This window comes from Cygnus atratus, chromosome 7 (genome assembly GCF_013377495.2).
Source record: "Cygnus atratus isolate AKBS03 ecotype Queensland, Australia chromosome 7, CAtr_DNAZoo_HiC_assembly, whole genome shotgun sequence".
Lineage (NCBI taxonomy): Eukaryota > Metazoa > Chordata > Aves > Anseriformes > Anatidae > Cygnus > Cygnus atratus.
This window is the reverse complement of record NC_066368.1, coordinates 13,665,438-13,684,938: the sequence shown is the minus strand read 5'-3', so window position 1 is coordinate 13,684,938 and position 19,501 is coordinate 13,665,438. Positions and strand designations below refer to the sequence as shown.

Genomic DNA, 19,501 nt, shown 5'->3' with positions numbered 1-19,501 from the left:
CGGGGTTGGTTCTCGGTTTGTTTTCATTTCTTGGTTTGTTTTTGGCCAGGGACAGCTACCTCTTCATGGTGCTCAGGGCAAGCTATGGGAAAGCCGCCTTCCTGCCGTCGCTTCCTCCCTCGCAAGCTGTAAGGAGCAGGAGGAGACGGGGCACGCTGCTTCCCGGTAGCCCCGCGTAGCTGCCTCCCAAGCCCCTTGGATGCAGAGCACACTCATATCCTGTTTTTCCCCTGTGCAAATGTCCCGGGTGGCCCCAGACGGAGGGCAGAGACGCAATGCGACCCGGGCGGTTACATCAGCAGGGTTATTTTGGCAGGGAAAGCGGCGGCTGCTTGCAATGGGCCAGCCGAAACCCGGCGGCTGCTGCCGAGGTCACCCCCGGCTCTCCTGCAGCACGGCCACAGCCAGCCCCTGGTTTTGGGTCACTGGATCCTGATCCAGTTGGAGGGCTCGTCCTGGGCACCAAGGCACCAAGGATCTGCACGTTTTGGGTTTCGGGGACCTCCATTTCTCACGGCAGGAGGATGGATGGGGAAGCCCAGCTGCCACCGGCCCAGCTGAAGCTGCCTGGTGAGGTTTGGGGGCTTGGACCTGCGTGTTCAGACAGCAGCACGGCCCCGTGCAGCTGCCCAGCTGTGAATACCAGCCCCGTGATTCAGCAGCATCTCTCCCTGCCTGTCCTGCCGGGGTTACCGGCAGCTGCTCACCAAGTGCCTGGATGCCAGGCAGACAGCACTGGGCACTAAATACCCTGCAGTGGCTTCAAATCCCAACCAGACGGTGGGGAAGAGGTGGGCTGCGGTTGGGATTGGGGCCAGGCACCCAGCATTCGTGGCATGAGGCTGCTCGCCCAGCCCGGGGACGGCATGTGCCTGCCCTGCCGAAGAGGGAAACCCAGCTGGAGCACAAGATTTGTGCAAATCGCTGTGGGTGGTGCCGTCCTCTGGCTCAGGACCATCCGCAGGCACCCATTTGGCATCACCAGCTGAGCAGCAAGGGGGCTGCGCAAAGGCTAAGTGCAAACATCAGCTGTGAAACAGAGCACAGAGCTAGCGGTGGGGAGGGACTGGTTTTATGCTGGTTTTCCTGCCTTCTAGCGAGAGTTAAAGCGCAGGGGGAAATAGGCAGGGAGGAAGTGTGGAGGTGTGCAGGGCTGAGGAGGGGTCGCGCAGCCGTGTTGCTGCTTAGTTAAATATTAAAAGGTCAAGCAACAGAGAAGCAGAAACCTAATTGCACACTGCCCTCCCTGGCAGGGCGTTTTATGGCAGCTGACGTCCCATCTGGGAGGGGCTCTGCGTGCACATACATGTGTGTGTGCATACAAACATGTATGTGTGTGTGTGGGCATACATAAACACAGCCCTGTGCTTTCGTGTGCCTGCACATGCCGGTGAGTACGCGGGTGTGCAGGCACGGGCACACACCCCCGTATGTGTGCAGGTGCATGCAGCGGTGTGTGTCTGTGCACAGAGGGAGCCAGGCGGGAGCTAAAGCAGCAGGAATATTTAAGCTGTTTCCTTCTTTTCCCCACGAGAAGCAGGTCCCAGCCAGAGGGAGCACGCTGTCCCCAGCTCAGGGATGGGGTGGGGGGGACCTTCTCCCCCCAGCAGCCACGCAGAGGGGCCGTGGCATCTCAGCCCAGCACACACATGAGGTTTTGGGGCCGCCACACGTCTCAGGCACCTTCCCACCTGCTCCTGCCCACTGTCACCTGCCCAAAAAGCAGCCGGAGCCGTGCTGGGTTGGGAACAGCTTTATTCAGGCAGCCTCACATCCACCAGGCAGGCAGGGTGAAGGCTCTGTGGCATCCACCCACCCCACCCCACCCCACCATCGCACGGGATGTGGGGTGTCCCCGTCACGAGGCCGCCCTCCAGGCCTCCCGCAGCCTGGCCTTCACCCGAAACTTCTGCACCTGCAGCACGACGCCGAACTTGCCCTCCAGCGAGGGCAGGGGCTGGTCCTGGGGGCACTCGAGCGTGAACCTCTGCAGCACCCAGGCCAGGAAGAGAAACAGCTCCATCTTGGCCAGGACTTCGCCCAGGCACACGCGGATCCCGGCCCCGAAGGGCAGGTAGCTGGGCGAGGGCGAGTGGATGTGCTGGCCCTGCTCGTCCAGGAAGCGGCCTGCAAGGGGAAGGGGCACCCTAAGGGGATCGGTCCCTTTCTGCGTGGCACCTGCCCAAATTCAGCCCCTGCGTGTCCCTCCTGCCAGCAGCAGGAGCAGGGCAAGCCGGGCACAAGCTCCCCGTCTGGTGAGAAGCAGGACCTGACCTCCTGGCCCCTCTCCTGCTGTGCCCCCCACACCCCAGGGCACGCAACCCACCAGGGTTGAACTCCTCGGGCTTGTCCCACTCCTTCTCGTCGTGGTGCACGGACCAGAGGTTGATGACGACCCTGGCGCCCTTGGGGATGGCGTACTCCCCGATGCTGCGGGGAGAACACGGCGTGAGGTGGCCGCTCCCGCCCGCCGCCTCTGCCCACGCCCCGGTGGTCTCACCTGGTGTCGGTGAGGGACACGTGTGGGATGAGCAGGGGGGACACGGGCCGGATGCGCAGCACTTCGCTGATGGTGGCCTCCAGGTAGGGCAGCAGCGGGCGGTCGCTGAGGTGGGGGTGACGGGCCAGGCCGATTTTCTGGTCCATCTCCTCCTGGATCTTCCTCTGGACCTGGGAGGGGAGCAAGGGCTGGGCGTGAGCACCCAGCGCCACCAGCACGTCCTAGCAGGTGATGAGGGCAGAAGCGAAGTGCTCCTCACAGCTTGATAGCACTTATTCCAAGAGCCTGACATCTCTCTTGGCATTATCCTTCCCCAAAGCCCCCTCCGATGCCCCTGGTGCAGGAGGGAGACCCATGGGACACAGACCTTACCTCAGGGTAGTGGAGGAGGTAGAGCACAGTCCACTTGAGCACGGTCGTGGTGGTCTCCACGCCAGCCCCAAAGATGTCCCCCACCGTCATGAGGAGGTGGTCGTCTGTCAGCTCCAGCCCCGGTGCCGGCAGGCTGTTGTTCTCGGCGCTGAGCCTCACTTGCAGGAGGGCATCCATGAGGTCCCTCACGCTGTCCCCGCAGAAGGCTTCCTGCCAGGGGATACAGGTGAGCCCCCCCACCTCAGCTCCAGCACCCCGCAGCCCCCTGTCCCAGCCCCTTCGGCACCTTGTGTTCGGTGAACTTCTGCTGGAGCAGCTCGTCCCTGACCTTGAGGCACTTCTTCAGCAGGGCCAAGTCCTTGTTGGGGAAGATCTGGGGGAGAAAAGCCCCGTTACAGCAAAGGGCTCCAGCTCAGCCCAGCGTTAGCTCCCTCCTGCAGGGCACACCCCAGCTCCTTCCTCTCTTCCCTCATGAGAAGACCATGCAGTGCCTGAGTCCCCGCTCACCTGGAGCCAGGGGAAGATGTCCACCAAGCTCTCCTTGGCCACGGTGTCCACGATGCCCTGGCTGTACTCCAGCATGGCCTCGAACTCGGGGTCCCCGCGCCGGTAGGAGGAGTTGAAGCAGAGGGAGCAGACCACGTTGGTGACGGCCCGCGTGAGCTCCGGGGCCATGTCCAAGGCTGCATCCTGCGCGGCGCTGAGCGTCTCGCATAGGGACGCGGCCTCCTGGCAGACTTTTTGGGGAAGGAGAGGCAGGAGAGGGGACGCTGAGCCCTGGGGGTGGCCGAGGGGGTGGCAGGAGGCACCTCCAGCAGGGGCTGAGTCCAAGGGGCTGGGCAGCAGGGAGGATGTTTGGGGCAGGATGAAGCAGAGAGGCCGGGAGGTGCAATAAGGACAGAAAACACACACACGTGATAGCGGGGTGGCGGGGGACACTTACTGATCTTCTCGAGGGCGAGCGAGCCCTCCCCGAACATGGAGAGGGCGGCGTGCACCAGCTTGCGCTGGAACTTCCAGAGGGGGCCGTAGCTGGCGAAGGCGATGTCCTTGCCCCCCCGGGACAGCAGGTCCGTGGTCACCTGCGGGGCACACGGCCATGGGGTCACCCCGCTGCCAGGCAGCCCCGCAGCATCCTCGCCCTGCACCGGGGGATCCCCCGAAGCCATCCCCCCGACTCACGGTGCGGGGCCGTCCGGCGAAAGCCTTCCCCTTCTTCAGCAGCACCTCCCTGGCGTGCTGGTAGCTGTTGACCACCACCACGTAGTGGGAGCCCATCCAGAGCCCGTAGAGGCTGCCGTAGCGGCCCTGCAGGCGCCAGAGCCGCAGGTGGAGCTGGGGGTGCCCGGCCAGCTGCAGCAAGCTCCCCACCAGCGGCAGGGCTGGCAGGCTCCGCAGCCGCCCCGTCCCCGTCCCCGTGGGACCCCGCCGGCGTGCCAGCCCCCAGGCGCACAGCAGGGCCAGGCACAGCAGCAGGGCGGCCAGCGGCAGCATGGTGGGGCGGCTGCGGGGCTGAGCGGCCCCCGCTCCTTTATACCCGCCCGGCAGCGTCCCCTTGACCCTGGGACGGGCTCGGCTGCTTATCGGGGGGATGGCGGCGGGCCGTGACGGGCGCTGGGCCAGCTCGGCAGCTGGGGAGAGGGCGGAGGGGCTGGGAGCACAGGGGGAGTCCCTGGGGGCTCCTCTGGGTGCAGTGACCAGGGCTGGGGACAGGGGAGGGCTGGGGGCTGCTGACACGCTGTGAGACCCTCCTGGTGCCCGAGAGGGGCTGGGGCACTGGGCAGCACCGGGATGCCTGGGCAATACTGGGAAGAATTGGGCAATATGGTGCAGGACTGGTTTGAATTGGTTAGTACTGGGCAGCACTGAGCAATACTGGGCAGCACTGGGCAATATGGTGCAGGAGTGGTTTGAACTGGTTAGTACTGGGCAGCACTGGGCAGCACTGGGATGCCCGGGCAGCACTGGGCAGCACTGGACAGTCCTGGGCAACATTGGGCAATACGGTGCAGGACTGGTGAGTACTGGGCAGCACTGGGCAATATGGTGCAGGACTGGTCAGTACTGGCTAGTACTGGGCAATACTGGACATCACTGTGCAATGTGGTGCACAACTGGTTAGTACTGGTTAGTACTGGGGACCACCGGGTGATATGGTGCAGGACTGGTTAGAACTGGTTAGTACTGGGCAGCACTGGGCAATATGGTGTAGGACTGGTTAGAAGTGGTTAGTACTGGGCAATACTGGGCAGCACTGGGCAATATGGTGCAGAACTGGTTAGTACTGGGCAGCACTGGGATGCCTGGGCAGCACTGCTCTGCCCTGAGCGTCACTGCGCAGCACTGGGCAGTACTGGTAGCCACTGGTCAGCACTGGCCCCCCCCCCCCCCCCCCGCCCTTCGCCTTCCCGCCTCTTCTGTCCCTCAGCGCTCCCCGTAGCGCCGCGGCGGTGGCGGGGCGTGCCGCGGGCAAGATGGCGGCGGGCGGCGCGGCGGAGGCCCAGGCGCGGTTCGGGCACTCGGTGAAGGGGCTGCTGACCGAGAAGGTGACGAGCTGCGGCACCGACGTCATCGCCCTCACCAAGCAGGTGCTGAAGGGCTCCCGCAGCGCCGAGGTGAGCGGCGGGCGCCGCCGCCGGCGGACTACAAGGCCCGGCATGCAACGCGGCAGCGGGGCCCTCGGGGAAGGGCGGAGGGGCGGCGGAGGGGCCGGCCCGGCCCGGCTCCGTGTCCCCCCCCGGGGCGGCCCTTCCGGGGAGCTGCAGGCCGCCGGCTGCTCGGCGGGAACACCGGGAGTTGCGGGCGGTGCGGGGCGCGGTGCATGCTGGGAGATGTAGGCAGCGGGGGGGGGGTGTGCGGCGCGCGCGGGGCGCGCTGGGAGGTGTAGGCGGGGCGCGGGGCATGCTGGGAGGTGTAGTCCCGAGGGCAGCTCGCGGCCCCTTGGGGCGGCTGGTTTGGGTCTGGCAGCTCTGTCCTTTTGTCTTGTAGCTCCTGGGGCAGGCTGCGAGGAACATGGTGCTGCAGGAGGACGCCATCCTGCACTCGGAGGATGTAAGCTGTGCCTGGCACTGCAAAATAGCCTTTCTACTAGCAAAGGGGGGAGAAGGGTTGGGAGAACGGGGGCTAAACACGCTACCGGAGCCCCGAAATGAAACATGTGCGCGTGGTGTGGGGCTGACGGGCGGAGCAAAGCTGCTGATGAACAAAACATTCGTTCTTTGTCTTGTTTTCCACAGAGTCTAAGGAAAATGGCCATAATAACCACTCACCTACAGTACCAGTAAGTAGGGGGCACCACCTGCTCTGCGGGGAGCTGAGCTGTTCCCCTCATCCCTTCCCCTCCTTCATAAGGACTGCGTAGGCTTTGCATGGAGGCCGCTCTGACTGATCCCATTTGCCTGGCTCCCCAAAGCTGGGCAGACCCTGGAAATGGGATCTTGTACTCCCTCCAACGTCCAGTGATATGGATGAGGCTGTTTTGGGGTGGGAGCTGAGATTTTTGCCGCCTGTTTGCTATGCGCTAGGTCTCCGGTGAGAATGTGCAATGCATCTAGGACTAAGGGGGAGAAATTAGTGCCTCTGCTTTCCGCTCTGGGCTTAATCCAGACACACATGAGGGTTTTGGCCTCCTGAGCCCTTGTTTGAGTCCCTGTTCATCAACATCAAGTGAACCCAGTTGCTGAAATTTGTGCTTTTCTAATGCTCTTTTCTCTCTTTTTCTCATCTAGGCAGGAAGCAATTCAGAAGAAGTGAGTACCTAGCTGAGGGAATGCCAAGAGGACATGGGAAACAGCACGTAGAGGTTGATGGGGAAGGAAAGAGTAATATGGAGGGGAGGGAGAGAATGCAGCTGGAAGGTTTTTGCAGCTGCTTTTGAAACATGCTGGCCCAGCAAGATAGCATTTCACTGCTGTGAAGGTCAGTACTGTGAAGAGACGAGAACTTGGGTGAAGGGATGTTTTTATTTAAGACTTCTGATTCTTCCATTAACATGCACGAGTACACAAAATGAGGTTTGCCTTGTGGGCACATGGAGGTGGTGTGGGGAACCCCGGCATTTCTCTTTTCTGTAGTGTCCGTGACAGAGCTGTTCTGGTCCCTTGGGTGCTCCCTGGGCAGCAAATCTCACTGTGAACCTCTTCTTGTTTTGTCCCCAGTGTTGAGCAGTCATCGAACCTGCGGGACCAGCTGAGTCACTTGCTAAAATGAAGCGTGGCTGAAGGCACGAGGACTTCTCGACTGGCACTGAGGGCAGCCAGGCATCCTTTCCCCTCCGGGGCTCAGACCTGTGTCTGGACGGTGCTGGGTGCCAGCTGGGATACGTGCAGAGCGCACATTCCTGAACGTGTGGGCCCCTCTCACGCGGTCCCATCCACGTCTCTGTCTCCAGAACGCTCTCCTGCTTCCCCACCTGTTACTGAAACAAACTTAGCAGAAAGTTCACTTCCCCCAACAATCCCTGTGTTCGCTTACTTCCCGTGTGTCACATGAGATGGTCGTCTGTCCAATGTTTTTCACAGCCAGAGTGGGATGGTTTTATTTCCCATCTAAGCTCTGCTCCGTTAGCATTCATCTCCTGTAAGATGACGGAATAGTGCTGCTCGTGCCTGTCAACAACCAGCAATCACAGAGCAAGAGTTTTCATACAAAGTAGCTCCCCCCCCTCCCAATAAATGTACAAATTAGAGATGTGGGTTTTAAATACAGGTGCCTGGAGTTTGACACGGGTCCTTATTTAGACACAGATGGTCGGTGCAATTTATTTAGGGCACGTTAATCAGTGGGAGCTGTAAGTGGCTGGGTGAGTGAGAGGTGCTTCAGTGTGGACTGAGGTGCCTGTCCAAGACCAGAATTTTGGAAAGCGTGGATCTGGGCAGACACCTCAGTCTCTGGTCCAGCTGGACATGCCTTGGCGAGCATCCTGCACTGAGGTTATCTTATTTTCCACTAAGCCAGAGCTTGGAACGTCATCCCTTTGCCAACCCATCTGTACTGCCTTCGGCCTTCAACCACATTCCTGTTCTGGGTTGCTGCTCCAGCTTTTGATTAAGCGGCCTTGGAAGTGTTGTGTATGTGTATCTGATTGGGAAGGTGTCCAGAGACACAGCTGGGAAGCAGGCAGTGAGATGTAAAAGAAAATCAGGAGCCGGTGTATTCAGTTCTGCACGGCTCTGTGTCGATGGCTGAGTGACTGGGCTCCCGTTTGCTTCCTGGGCAGTGAGATGGGGTCCGGACTATAAATACTGTGTCTTGTTTTTCATTGAGTCACTTACCCAGAGCACTTGGAGCACGCTGGAAGCACTTGTTTGCCCGTGTGCTTTTCATCAGCTGATACAACAAGGCAGGTTGGGAGTGGGGATCAGCCTGGTGTGTTCCTGCAGCGAGGTGCTGCTGGGGTGCGGTTCCGTGTGGCACAACCTCTTTGCCTGGTTTTACCCTCACCACCCCTCCAGGGCCATTCCCTGCTTGGCCTCACCTTGTGGCACCAAATCTGCAGCCCCGTGGAGGTGCCCAGCGGTGCTGTTAGCTTCTCCTCTGCGCTGCGCCTCTGCCCTGGCAAGGATGCAGCTGCGGAGGGCATAAAGAGCTGAAATGATTTGCTTTGTTATAAAGGCTTGGATTTCAGCTTCCATTCTTTTAAGTCTAATCTTTTCACCTCCTGTGCCTGCTTACCTTGATAGCAGGGGCTGTGCTGCAGGGGCTGCCGTGAGGTGATGCCTAAAGGATGGGGGCACTGGGGCGTGTTTGTGCCCTGGGGGTTCCTGATCCGTGGCCTCACAGCTGCGTTTTGGGAGAGAAGCTTTTCCCCCAGCTTCTGGAGAAGCAGGCAGCCTTTTTCCCTGCGAGCTCCCATCCTCTGCAGGGGCTGGGGCATCACACAGGGGTCTCCCTGTGTTTGGGGTGAGCAGGAGGTGGAGCGGGGGACAGGACACAGCAGGGTGGGGGTATCCAAGGGCTGAGGCCGTGGGTGTGAGGTGACACCGTGGGTGCTGGTAGCGAGCGTGGCCGTGTACCCGGGTTTTTTACCCATGTCTCAGGCCTGGCAGGAGCTGGTGTCGGGCGGAAGCCAGGCCCGGGGCGGCGCAGGGCGCCGGGGCGGAGCGTGGCCGAGGCGCTGCAGCCGGAGGCAGTAAGGCACCGAGGCTCCCCGGGGCTCCGGTTCCAGGGTGCTGGGGCCCTGTGGGGGGGACCCCATGGGGTGCTGAGGAGGGTTGGGATTCGCCCTACAGGGACGTCCTTGGGGTAGTCCCTCCAGGGCAGCCAGGGTCAGGGTGTTTTGGTGGGGGGGATGTTGGCGGGGGGTGCTCTTCCCACTAGGATTCGGGTTGGGGTCTCCCCGGGGGTTGCTTGGGGGGGCAAAAAAGCGTTCCCGTATTTTGGGGAGGGGGGGTGGGTGAGGGCCTTGGGGAAGGGCCTGGCGTGGTGCCCGCGGTGGTGGTGTCGGCACCAACCCTGTGCTCCTGTTGCTGCAGTGGCTGCGCCGTGTGGGGAGCAGATCCCCCGCGAGCAGATCCCCCAGGAGCAGATCCACCGCGAGGTGCAGGTGAGGGGGCGAGCGGGGCAGCTGGGGAGGGAGTGCCGAGCCCAGGCAGTGCCAGGACGCCTGCCACAGTCAGAGGACAAAGCTCATTTGGGGACCTAAGTGAGAGTGCCAAGGGCATTTGGCTGCTGCCAGCGGGGTTTTGGAGCAGGCACTTTGTTCATTTCCCTGTGGGGATGAGGAGGGAGCTGAGCAAACCTGTGTTTCTCTGCCCTTGTTGCGTGCACCCCCATCAAGTCAGGGAAACAGCATCCGTGGCCTGCAAAATTATCGCAAACAGCAATGAAATCCCCTCCCGTGCATGCAAGCAGGGGAAACCAGGGAGGGTGGGTATGCTAGCCTGATTTTCAGCTGGGTGCAGTGCCAGAGGGCCCTGGGGGCACGTGTAAGCTGAGTACAAGCATGATCCCATGTTTTGTGACCCCACGGAGTCACCGTGGCCCAGCTTGCTGTAGTAGGGTGGCCTCTGTCCTTCCCACCTCAGGATTACTATGGCAAAGAGCTGCAGAAGTCGGAGGACCTGAAAACCAACGCTTGCGTCACCTCGGCCAGGCCGGTCCCCAAGGCGATCAGAGATGCTCTGGAGCGTGTCCATGAGGAGGTGGTGGCCAGGTGAGACCTGGGGCTTCCCCCTGCTGCCACCTCCCCGTTGGCTGCAGCCCCCGGGTGGTAGGAGCACCCACACCCTGGCTCAGCCCGGCTCCCCCAGGTACTATGGCTGTGGTCTCATCGTCCCCGAGTGCCTGACGGCATGCCGGATCCTGGACCTGGGCAGCGGCAGCGGCAGGGACTGCTACCTGCTGAGCCAGCTGGTTGGGGAGCGGGGCCACGTCACTGGCATTGACATGACCGAGGGCCAGGTACGGCATGGGGACACCCGTGGGCTTGCTTTGTCCCCTCTCCGTGTCCCCCCATGTTCATTCCCTTCCTCCTCCTAGGTTGAGGTGGCAAAGAAGCACATTGCGTATCACATGGAGAAGTTTGGCTACCAAAAGCCGAACGTGGACTTCCTCCAGGGCTACATGGAGAAGCTGGGTGATGCCGGGCTGGCTGATGAGAGCTACGATATTGTCATGTAGGTACCCTGCAGGGGACTGCGCCATCCAGGGCTGTGTGGGGTCTGCACCCACATCCCGCTGAGTTGCTTGCTTCAGCCACGTGTGAGGAAAGGGAAGAATCCAAGGAGGATCTGGGCTAGGGCCTGGGAGTATGGGAACTGCCCTTTTTGTGGTTGAATCCTGCACTGAGCGACAGGCTGTGCAGCAGCCGGCGGCGCTGAGTGTACGAGATGATGGTGCAAATGAGCTTTGGTCTCCTCCTCCCCAGCTCTAACTGCGTGATCAACCTCGCCCCCGACAAGAGGGCCGTGCTGCGGGAGGCCTATCGCGTGCTGAAGGTGGGGAGCAGAGTGGGGCTGGGGCTGCCATGTTGTGGGGTGCCACCGGGATGCAGCAAGTTGGGGTGCAGCAGGCTGGGGGGGTTCTGGGGGCCATCGCTTCAGCACACCCCTTTCCCAGCCCATTTTGCCCCATCGCATCCTGCTCACTCCTCGCTGCCTTCCAGCCCGGCGGAGAGATGTACTTCAGCGATGTCTACGCCAGCCAGCGCCTGAGCGAGGCCGTGAGGAAGCACAGGGTGCTGTGGGGTGCGTAGGGCTCCAGGATGTGGGGCAGCATGGGACGGGGAGCTTTTGCCTTGTGTCACCCGTGTGCGTGCTGTTGTGCCAGGGGAGTGCCTGGCGGGAGCCCTGTTTTGGGGAGACCTGTACAGCATCGCTGAGGAGGTGGGCTTCAGCCCCCCGCGCCTGGTCACCGCCAGCCCCATCACCATCGGGGACAAGGAGCTGGAGGGCATCGTCGGTGAGGGTCCTGCCAGGGAGTGCTGACTCTTTTTGGCCATGGGGAGAGGTGCTGGGACCTTGTGCTCAGCATCTGACCCACCGGCCTCTCCCTTGCAGGGGACTGCCGCTTTGTTTTCCGCCACATTTCGGCTCTTCAAGGTGCCGGGGAGCAGCCGTGCTGGGCCGGGCCAGGTCATCTACAATGGTGGGATCGTGGGACATGAGCGAGAGCTGGTGTTTGACGCCAACTTCACCTTCAAGGTATGGGGAGGTGCGTTTGGGCTTCTGGGGATGGCGAGCAGACCTGGCCTGAAGGACTGGGGATGGGGCAGCACTGATGCAGTGTGTGGTTTGGAGGATTAGGTCTGGTGGAGGGGGTGGTGGTTGGGGGCCATATAAGTCAGGAGAGTTGCATATAGGGCAGGGAGAGGGAGCCAGAGATATGCATTGTGTTGGGGGTGAAGATGGGAGCAGGACATCCCTGGTGGCTTCACCAGGCGGTTTGGAGCCCGCTGCTTGCTCCCTGTGGGCATTTCTCCAGTCTTTGGGCCAGGCTGGGCCCTGCTTTCAGTCCCCCCATCATCTGGCTGGGTGGCCGGGGGACCCTGGTCCGTGCACCCCAGGCCCCAGCCCCGTGACTGTCGCCCTGTCCCCAGGAAGGAGAGGCGGTGGATGTGGATGCCGAGACGGCCGCGGTACTGCGCAGCTCCAGGTTTGCGGAGGAGTTCCTCATCCGAGCTGGCGGGGCCGATGCCGCCGCACCCCAGGGCTGCTGTGGCGGGAGGGTGAAGGTTGGTAGCAGCAGCTCCGTGCTGGGTTTGGGGCAGGGGACGCTGCTGTCCCTTGCAGGGACAGGGGTCCTCTGAGGCACCAGAGGGGCAGTGACATGGTAACAGGAGACTTGTGGTTTTGGGGCCAAGCAGGAGCCCACGGGACACCGTGGATGGTGCCCAGTGCCCTGCAACGGTCCTCCAGTGCAGGATGGAGCCCTCCAAAGAGGTCTGCTGTGCGAGGCGTGGGGGCCCTTTGCCCCTCATGCCCACCGGGGGTGCTGGGGCTGATGGCTGGCAGGCCTGAGGTCTCCATGGGGACAGGTCCTTCCTGCCCCGGGGTGCAGTGACCACCCCAGCTGCTCCTCGCTGCTGCTGCGAGCTCTGGGCCCTGGCTGCCGGCCCTGACCCCACAGCCCAAAGCACCTTTATCTGCTGGAAGCCTCCTTCCTCATCCCCACGGCCGTCCTTTCAGGCGGGCCAGCAGGGGTCATCAGTAGGCAAGGGAGATAAAGCCCTGCAGCTGCGTGTCCCTGGAGCACAGCCTTGTACTGGAGTCTTGGGTCCCTGTCCAAGCAGAAGGCATTTCTCAGATAAAAGCAGAGTGAAAGTCCCCACAGAAACTCTCAGCATCCTCCTTAGGGCAGGGAAAAGCCACCAGGATGATCCCGACGGTGGCAGGGAACAAGTGGTGGGGAAATGCTGCTTCCATGGGGGGCCTCTTGTTTCCCTGTGGCCTGATCCTGTTCTGGCTTCTTCTCTGCCCTCCAGGAGAAGATCTGCGACCCCTTCCTGCTGCTGGAGAAGCTGGCGGGCCCCGGCTCCCGCCTGCGGTCCCGCTGGCACCTGCGGGCCCCGGGGCTGCTGCTGAGCGGCGAGCGATGTCCCCGTGCCGCTGGGTGCCAGCGGGGCAGGGGGCCGCAGCCCACAGGGCGTGTGGTTTTCACCAGAGAAAAAATAGAAATAAATGGCCGAGATGAAACACTGTGGGGTTGGAGCCTGCGGGGTGCTGTGTTTTTGAGTCTCGGTATGAACACAGTGGGGCTGGCGGGGCAGGTTGTGCTGCGGTGGGGGCGGGCAGCGCCCTGTAGGTCCCCTCGCTCCCTGTGGGACACATGGAGAGGGATGTTCTCTGCGGGAAGGGAGCTGTGGGATTTCTCCCCTCGTGTGGGATTTCTCAGCACCCTGCACCATGTACCTCCATGTACCAGTCCAGCTCTGCTTTGAGCCCCCCGAAGCCCCCTGCACGCACACCCCATCCCGTTGCTTTTTCTGAAACCGTCCCTCAGGCAGAGGGCAGCCCCACAGCCTGTCCCCGGAGACGGGATTTCTTCTCCCTTTCCCCGTGCAGCGCTGCTGAGGTTTATTTTTTTCCCCGGACTCCATCTAGTGGGAAGCCCTGCGCGCGGTGCAAGCCTTGCACCTGCAGAGTCGTGCAGGGAAATGCGGCCGTTCTGGAAATCCCGCACCGTGGCTGCCCAGGTCCCACGTCCGACACATGCCCCACGTCCCACCTGCCCCAATACGAGGCTGCTGAGCGGCACCGATGTCCCAATGTCGTCCATGTCCCTGGATGAGCTGAGCCACGAGGGAACGTTTCCAGCCCTCCTTGTGCCCCGATCACCCAGGAGGGACCAAAATCCCCTCTCTGCCATTTGAACAGCGTCTTGGCCCCATCAGGCTGTGTGTGTGGAAGGAGATCCTTGTGGGATTTTACAAAGTTACGAGGCCTGTAAGAGCAGTTCCCAGTCACAGAAAGGATTTCCTAAGCGCCCCGCACTGCTTACCCTGATCTCTGCCAGGAGCGAAATAGGGGAGCGATTAATCCCCAGTTTGGGGACTAAACCCATAAATAATGCCCGTAAATATGGTTTCCTGGAAAGTCGCCTCGCCGGCCCGACCTTTTGGGTTCGGATAGGACCATGAATCCGCACGGTTCGGTGCGCAGGAACTTGCAAATGGTCGGGTTTAGGGCCGCAGAGCGGCGTGCTTGGAAAAACCATAACTCCTTGTTTGTGTTTTTATTTTATTGTTTTGTTTCTTTTTAAAAAATATTTTATTATTTTGTTTCTTAAAAAAAATATTTTCTGTTTCTTTTATTTTTTTTTCATTTTTTCCATTTTGGTATTTGTTTTATTTTATTTTAATATTTTATTTTAATATTTTATTTTAATATTTTATTTTATTACTTTATTTTGTTTCATTTATTTTTGACTTTTTTTTGACTAGAAAAACCATATAACATTGTTTTATTTTATTATTTTATTTTGTTTCTTTTAAAAAAAATATTATTTTGTTTCCTTTCATTTTTCATTTTGTATTTATCTTATTATTTTACTTTGTTATTATTTTTGTTTTATTTTATTACTTTATTTCATTATTTTATTAATTTTTATTTGAATATTTTATCTTGTTTTATTATTTTATTTTATTTCATTTAATTTCATTTTGTTTTATTTATTTTTGTGTTTTTTTTTTTTCAATTTTCTTTGCTTTTCCCTTCATAATTCCCCGGCTCCCGGGGCCGGCCCTTCCCACTATGTGTGCCCCCCCCCATCCCCGTCCCCTCGCCCCACACGGCCGCCAGGGGGAGCTGCGACACCGCTCACCGGGGGCGGCGGGGCCCCGGGCTGCGGCAGCGGGGGGCCGGGGAAGAACGGAACGGAGCGGGCCGGTCCCGTCCCCGTCCCCGTCCCCGTCCCCCGTCCCCGTCCCCGTCCCCGTCCCCGTCCCCGTCCCCGTCCCCCGCCGAGCTCCGCGCACCCCGGCCCCCCGCTGCCGGTGCCGCCCCGCCATTGGTCGCGCCCCTCGGCATCCCCGCCCCCCCGCCCCCCCCACCCCCCGCCGCTATTGGCCGTCTCCCTCGGGCCGGCCCCCGCCCCCTCGGCCGCGGCGCCCACACCGGAGTCACGCGCCCCGGGGGGGGCCGCGGCGGCCGCCGGCGGGGCGGGCGGCGGGCGGCGATTGGCGGAGGGGCGCGCGGGCGGCCCCGCCCCCGCGGCGGCTGTCGGTCGCCGGTGGCGGCCGTTGGCCGAGGCCCCGCCCGGGCGAGGCGGAGCGGGGCGGGGCGGGGGCGGGGAGGGCCGCGGCTCCAGGCGGCGCTCGGCTCGGCCCGGCCCGGCAGTCGCCGCCCGTCGGGTCCCGCGGGCAGCCGTGCCCGCCCGCCACCGCCACCGCCAGCACCGCCGCCGGTGGCAGCCGGGGCACGCCGCGGGCGATGCGGGGCGGCGGCGGCGCCGCCGCCGAGCCCTGACTAAAGATGGCCGCGCTGCCCGGGGGAACATGGCGGGGGGCGGCCGGGGGGCGCGGGGACCGCTGCCGCCGCCGCCGCTGCTGCTGCTGCTGCTGCTCGGCTGCTGCTGCCTGGGCCGCCGGCCGCCCGCCGCCTCCGCCGCCGCTCCGCCCGCCGCCGCCTCGTCGCCGTCGGCGGAGGAGGACGGTGATCATCGGGCTGCGGCTGGAGGACACGGACGACGTCTCCTTCATGGAGGGGGGCGCGCTGCGGGTGAGCGAGCGGACGCGGGTCAAGCTGCGGGTGTACGGGCAGAACATCAACAACGAGACCTGGTCGCGCATCGCCTTCACCGAGCACGAGCGGCGGCGGGGCGGCGGCCGGGCGGCGGCGGCCGACGGGGGGGCGGCGGCGGCGGCGGGGAGAGGCGGCGGAATCGGCTCCTCGGCGGCGGAGGAGGAGGAGGAGGAGGTGGAGGAGGAGGAGGAGGAGGAGGGGGCGGCGGAGCCCCGCAGCGCTGCGGCATCCGCACGTCGGACATCATCATCCTGCCGCACATCGTGCTCAACCGCCGCACGTCGGGCATCATCGAGATCGAGATCAAGCCCCTGCGCAAGACGGAGAAGAGCAAGTCCTACTACCTGTGCACCTCCGTCTCGGCCCCCGCCGCCGCCGCCCTGGGGCCCGGGGCCGCCGGCGGGTTGGTGGGTGCCGAGGGACCCGCGGGACCCCCGCCCTGGGGGGAGACCACCTGGATCTACCACGATGGAGAGGACACCAAGATGATCGTCGGGGAGGAGAAGAAGTTCCTGCTGCCCTTCTGGCTGCAGGTGATCTTCATCTCGCTCCTGCTCTGCCTCTCGGGCATGTTCAGCGGCCTCAACCTGGGCCTCATGGCGCTGGACCCCATGGAGCTGCGCATCGTGCAGAACTGCGGCACGGACAAGGAGAAGAACTACGCCAAGCGCATAGAGCCCGTGCGCCGCCAGGGCAACTACCTGCTGTGCTCCCTCCTGCTGGGCAACGTCCTGGTCAACACCACGCTGACCATCCTGCTGGACGACATCGCCGGCTCCGGGCTGGTGGCCGTGGTGGTCTCCACCATCGGCATCGTCATCTTCGGCGAGATCGTGCCGCAGGCCATCTGCTCCCGGCACGGCCTGGCCGTGGGCGCCAACACCATCTTCCTCACCAAGTTTTTCATGATGATGACCTTCCCGGCCTCCTACCCTGTAAGCAAGCTGCTGGACTGCGTCCTGGGCCAGGAGATCGGCACCGTCTATAACCGGGAGAAGCTGCTGGAGATGCTGCGGGTCACCGACCCTTACAACGATCTGGTCAAGGAGGAGCTCAACATCATCCAAGGAGCCCTGGAGCTGCGCACCAAGACGGTGGAAGACGTGATGACTCCGCTCCGGGACTGCTTCATGATCGCTGCCGAGGCCGTGCTCGACTTCAACACCATGTCCGAGATCATGGAGAGCGGCTACACCCGCATCCCCGTTTTCGAGGGTGACCGCTCCAACATCGTGGACCTGCTCTTCGTTAAGGACCTGGCTTTTGTGGACCCTGACGACTGCACGCCGCTCAAGACCATCACCCGGTTCTACAACCACCCGCTGCACTTTGTCTTCAACGACACCAAGCTCGACGCCATGCTGGAGGAGTTCAAGAAAGGTGGGATGATGGCAGGGCCCTGGGGGTGGCAGGCGCAGCTCGGTGGCGGGGAGCACCCCCGACAAGGGGGCTCTGCGGGGAGCCCTCGCTGCTTCACCTCGCAGAGGCTTGGGGAAAGTGTGCTTGGGACAGAGGGGCCTGAATTTAGGCGTCTGCCAGCTCCCTGACCCAGAAAGCTGACCCACGGCTGGTTGATGGTCTGTGCCCCCTGCCTCTTTTCCCCACTACTGGGCTGTGTGGGTGGGCATCGTGCCAAGCAAGGCTGTTTTTTTTTTTTTCTTTTTTTTTTCCTTTTTCCACTCATCTGCACATTATAGTGGGAACTGTTGACGCGAATGCGCGCCCGTTGCTTGGCTCAGTCCTCTCTGTGCTTTTTCAGCTGGCCTGACGGTGAGGAGCGGGTGGGCTGCTCGTGTAGGTCACTCCTGTCTTTCCGGCTTAGTGTGCACACACGTGCTGAGATAAACACGGCGTTTTCGCTCCATTCATCGGCTCGGCTTGCTGACTTCAGCCCTGTGCTCGTGTTACAGTTATTCTGATTGATGCTTTGATCTGGGAACTCATAAATAGTTCCAGGGTCTTAAAATATGTTTGAATGCACCTGTCCGGGTGACACGTCGGGGTTACAGGCCTCCTTACCTAGGCTCTCCTCTACCCCAAGGACCACAGGCTCAGCTGTGCAAACACGTGAGCCCTTCTACATCTCTGGTCTAGTGTGTGTATTCATTGCTTCAGAACTGGATGGGGGCTTTCCGTCTTAATTGCGGGAGGTGTTCTCCTGACAGATGTGCGTTAATTCTTATTATAAGCCTTTGCTTATGAGGAAAAAAAAAAAACACAACTTTTTTTCCCTTTTTGAATCTGTTCCTCTCTGCGAGCCAAATAATAATGCAGGTCCTATGCCCTGTGCAAGAAAGTGCTTTAAAGGAAATAGTAAGTGAAATTTCAAATCAGTTAGGTACTTGCAGACCGTCATGCTGGGTAACTGAAGGTAAAGTGAGTGCCATGGAGCAATCATACCCACGGGAGCTCAGAGCAACGTGCCGTCGAGCGGTTCTGTCTCTGAGAGATGATCTGACTGAAAGAGATCTTCATAGCTGCATTGGTACCACAGTTAGGCTGACGGGGAAAAGTTAAATTAGCCTTTTATCAAATGCAGAATTCTCTTGAAGATATCTTGGTAAATTGATGAATGTTTTTTCTAGGTATCAAATTTAATTTTCTGTTTAGATTTCCAGGTACCGTTTGGTCCACATACTATGGTATTTGATCTGTTTCTACCTGCTTAACCCAATTTAGGGGATTCAGAGGGTTATTCCTTTGGCATCCTCACTTTTCTTTCACGGATGGAAGGTGAAGGTACTCCTGCTTTTTGCTGACCAGAACAGCAGTTGTTCTGTGTGGTTCTTTCTGTCTCGGTGTGGTGATGGGGAAATCTTACGCTGGTTCGGAGCTGTTGAACAGGAGATGTGGGAGAGCCTCGCCTGTGGTTTCTGTGCTGCAGAATCTGCAGCTCAGATCTGGGAAGCTCAATTATGTCACTTAACTGCTGGCTGGTTAAGGTGGGTTCTGCTGTGTGTGCAGGCCTGGAGTTCTTTTCCCTCCGTTACTCTGACTCCAGGTAGCACAACAGGGTTCTTAACCTGCAGCCGGACCTCTGTTTTTTTTTTTTTTTTCTAGCTTTGTTTGTAGCAACGTATCTGAAGAAATGAATGTTGCATGCTTTATTTCCCTGTCTGAAGGAGGTGAAACACTCCTGTGTGTTTAAAAATAGGAGCCCTTTTATTTAATAGCTGGGAGAATCAGGCATTTTAATCCTGCAAGTGTGGCAAAGCCAAATAGGCCTCGTTGCAGTTTCTGAAATTTGTGCTTAAAATAGGCTCCTTAATTCTCCTGGGTTGCTTGGAAGGTACAGACCAGAGGTTGCTTTTGCTGATAGCCAGAGGACCTCCCTTGCCTGCACCAGGTAAATTCCCAGTAGCACAAGTTTAGGATGACTTCTTAATACCCTCCTGCGACTACTGCATTCTGGAGCAATCCCTGTAGTAGTGGATTAATTTGGGATAGTTGGATCGTGCCTCATATTTACTCCAGGACAGCTATGCTGGTTGGTGTGTATTGACAAGCCCTGGTGTTAGGACTAGTTCCGTCTTAACTGGTTTTTCTTTAAACATGCAGATATGGTGGAAATAAATAGCTTCCTTTGTCCTTTGAAATGAATGTAAATAACTGATAGCTTGCTTGATCTGGCATAGCGCGGTGTCTTTTGCAAGAGTTCTTCAAACTCCTTTCTGCACGGCAACCTTGCCAAATTCCCGTGAGAATGTACAAATTAAGGGTGAGAATCAAATTGCATGTTGTTTTCCGGTAAAGTGTTGAAAATAAATAAGCTTACGGCTTTTAATCGCCCCTTTCCCACCACATTGACCTTCCACCGCAGTAGGCTTGCTCCAAAGCTCTCTCGTGTCTTTCTCCCACCCAGGTGGCTACAACCCTGTTCGGTGCAGCAAGCAGCTCGTGTGATATTGCTGCCATCAGTTAAAGGCTTTAATCTGTTCAAGGAAAGAGG

General features: G+C 59.9%; 4 protein-coding genes across 4 annotated transcripts in view; 3 read left to right on the top strand and 1 right to left on the bottom strand.

Annotated features, from left to right (window-relative positions):
* Nucleotides 1–1,858: 1,858 nt before the first annotated feature.
* LOC118248702 (steroid 17-alpha-hydroxylase/17,20 lyase) lies at nt 1,859–4,366 on the bottom strand. The gene is made up of 8 exons (XM_035547888.1): nt 4,055–4,366; nt 3,816–3,954; nt 3,380–3,609; nt 3,159–3,245; nt 2,873–3,082; nt 2,501–2,670; nt 2,327–2,430; nt 1,859–2,127 (listed from the first exon to the last, which is right to left on the bottom strand). The coding sequence occupies exons 1-8, from the start codon at nt 4,364–4,366 to the stop codon at nt 1,859–1,861; spliced, it is 1,521 nt and encodes a 506-aa protein (XP_035403781.1).
* A 920-nt stretch (nt 4,367–5,286) lies between these two features.
* On the top strand, nt 5,287–7,594 carry BORCS7 (BLOC-1 related complex subunit 7). Its single transcript, XM_035547885.2, has 5 exons — nt 5,287–5,487; nt 5,861–5,923; nt 6,109–6,152; nt 6,601–6,621; nt 7,030–7,594. Exons 1-5 carry the CDS (start codon nt 5,347–5,349, stop codon nt 7,079–7,081), a joined length of 321 nt encoding a protein of 106 aa, XP_035403778.1. The 5' UTR covers nt 5,287–5,346; the 3' UTR covers nt 7,082–7,594.
* A 1,338-nt stretch (nt 7,595–8,932) lies between these two features.
* Nucleotides 8,933–13,020, top strand: AS3MT (arsenite methyltransferase). Its single transcript, XM_035547748.2, is given in 13 exon segments — nt 8,933–9,002; nt 9,346–9,416; nt 9,898–10,025; nt 10,123–10,273; nt 10,352–10,488; nt 10,740–10,809; nt 10,977–11,058; nt 11,141–11,272; nt 11,371–11,387; nt 11,389–11,514; nt 11,910–12,044; nt 12,795–12,836; nt 12,838–13,020. Coding segments are annotated over 13 exon segments (1,149 nt in total). The 5' UTR covers nt 8,933–9,001; the 3' UTR covers nt 12,895–13,020.
* Nucleotides 13,021–15,282: 2,262 nt separating this feature from the next.
* The window catches only part of CNNM2 (cyclin and CBS domain divalent metal cation transport mediator 2), a 113,410-nt gene continuing 109,191 nt past the window's right edge, over nt 15,283–19,501 (top strand). Inside the window, 4 exon segments of the mRNA XM_035547588.2 lie at nt 15,283–15,295; nt 15,298–15,458; nt 15,460–15,682; nt 15,718–16,932. Of these exon segments, the coding sequence (XP_035403481.1) occupies nt 15,283–15,295; nt 15,298–15,458; nt 15,460–15,682; nt 15,718–16,932 (1,612 nt within the window).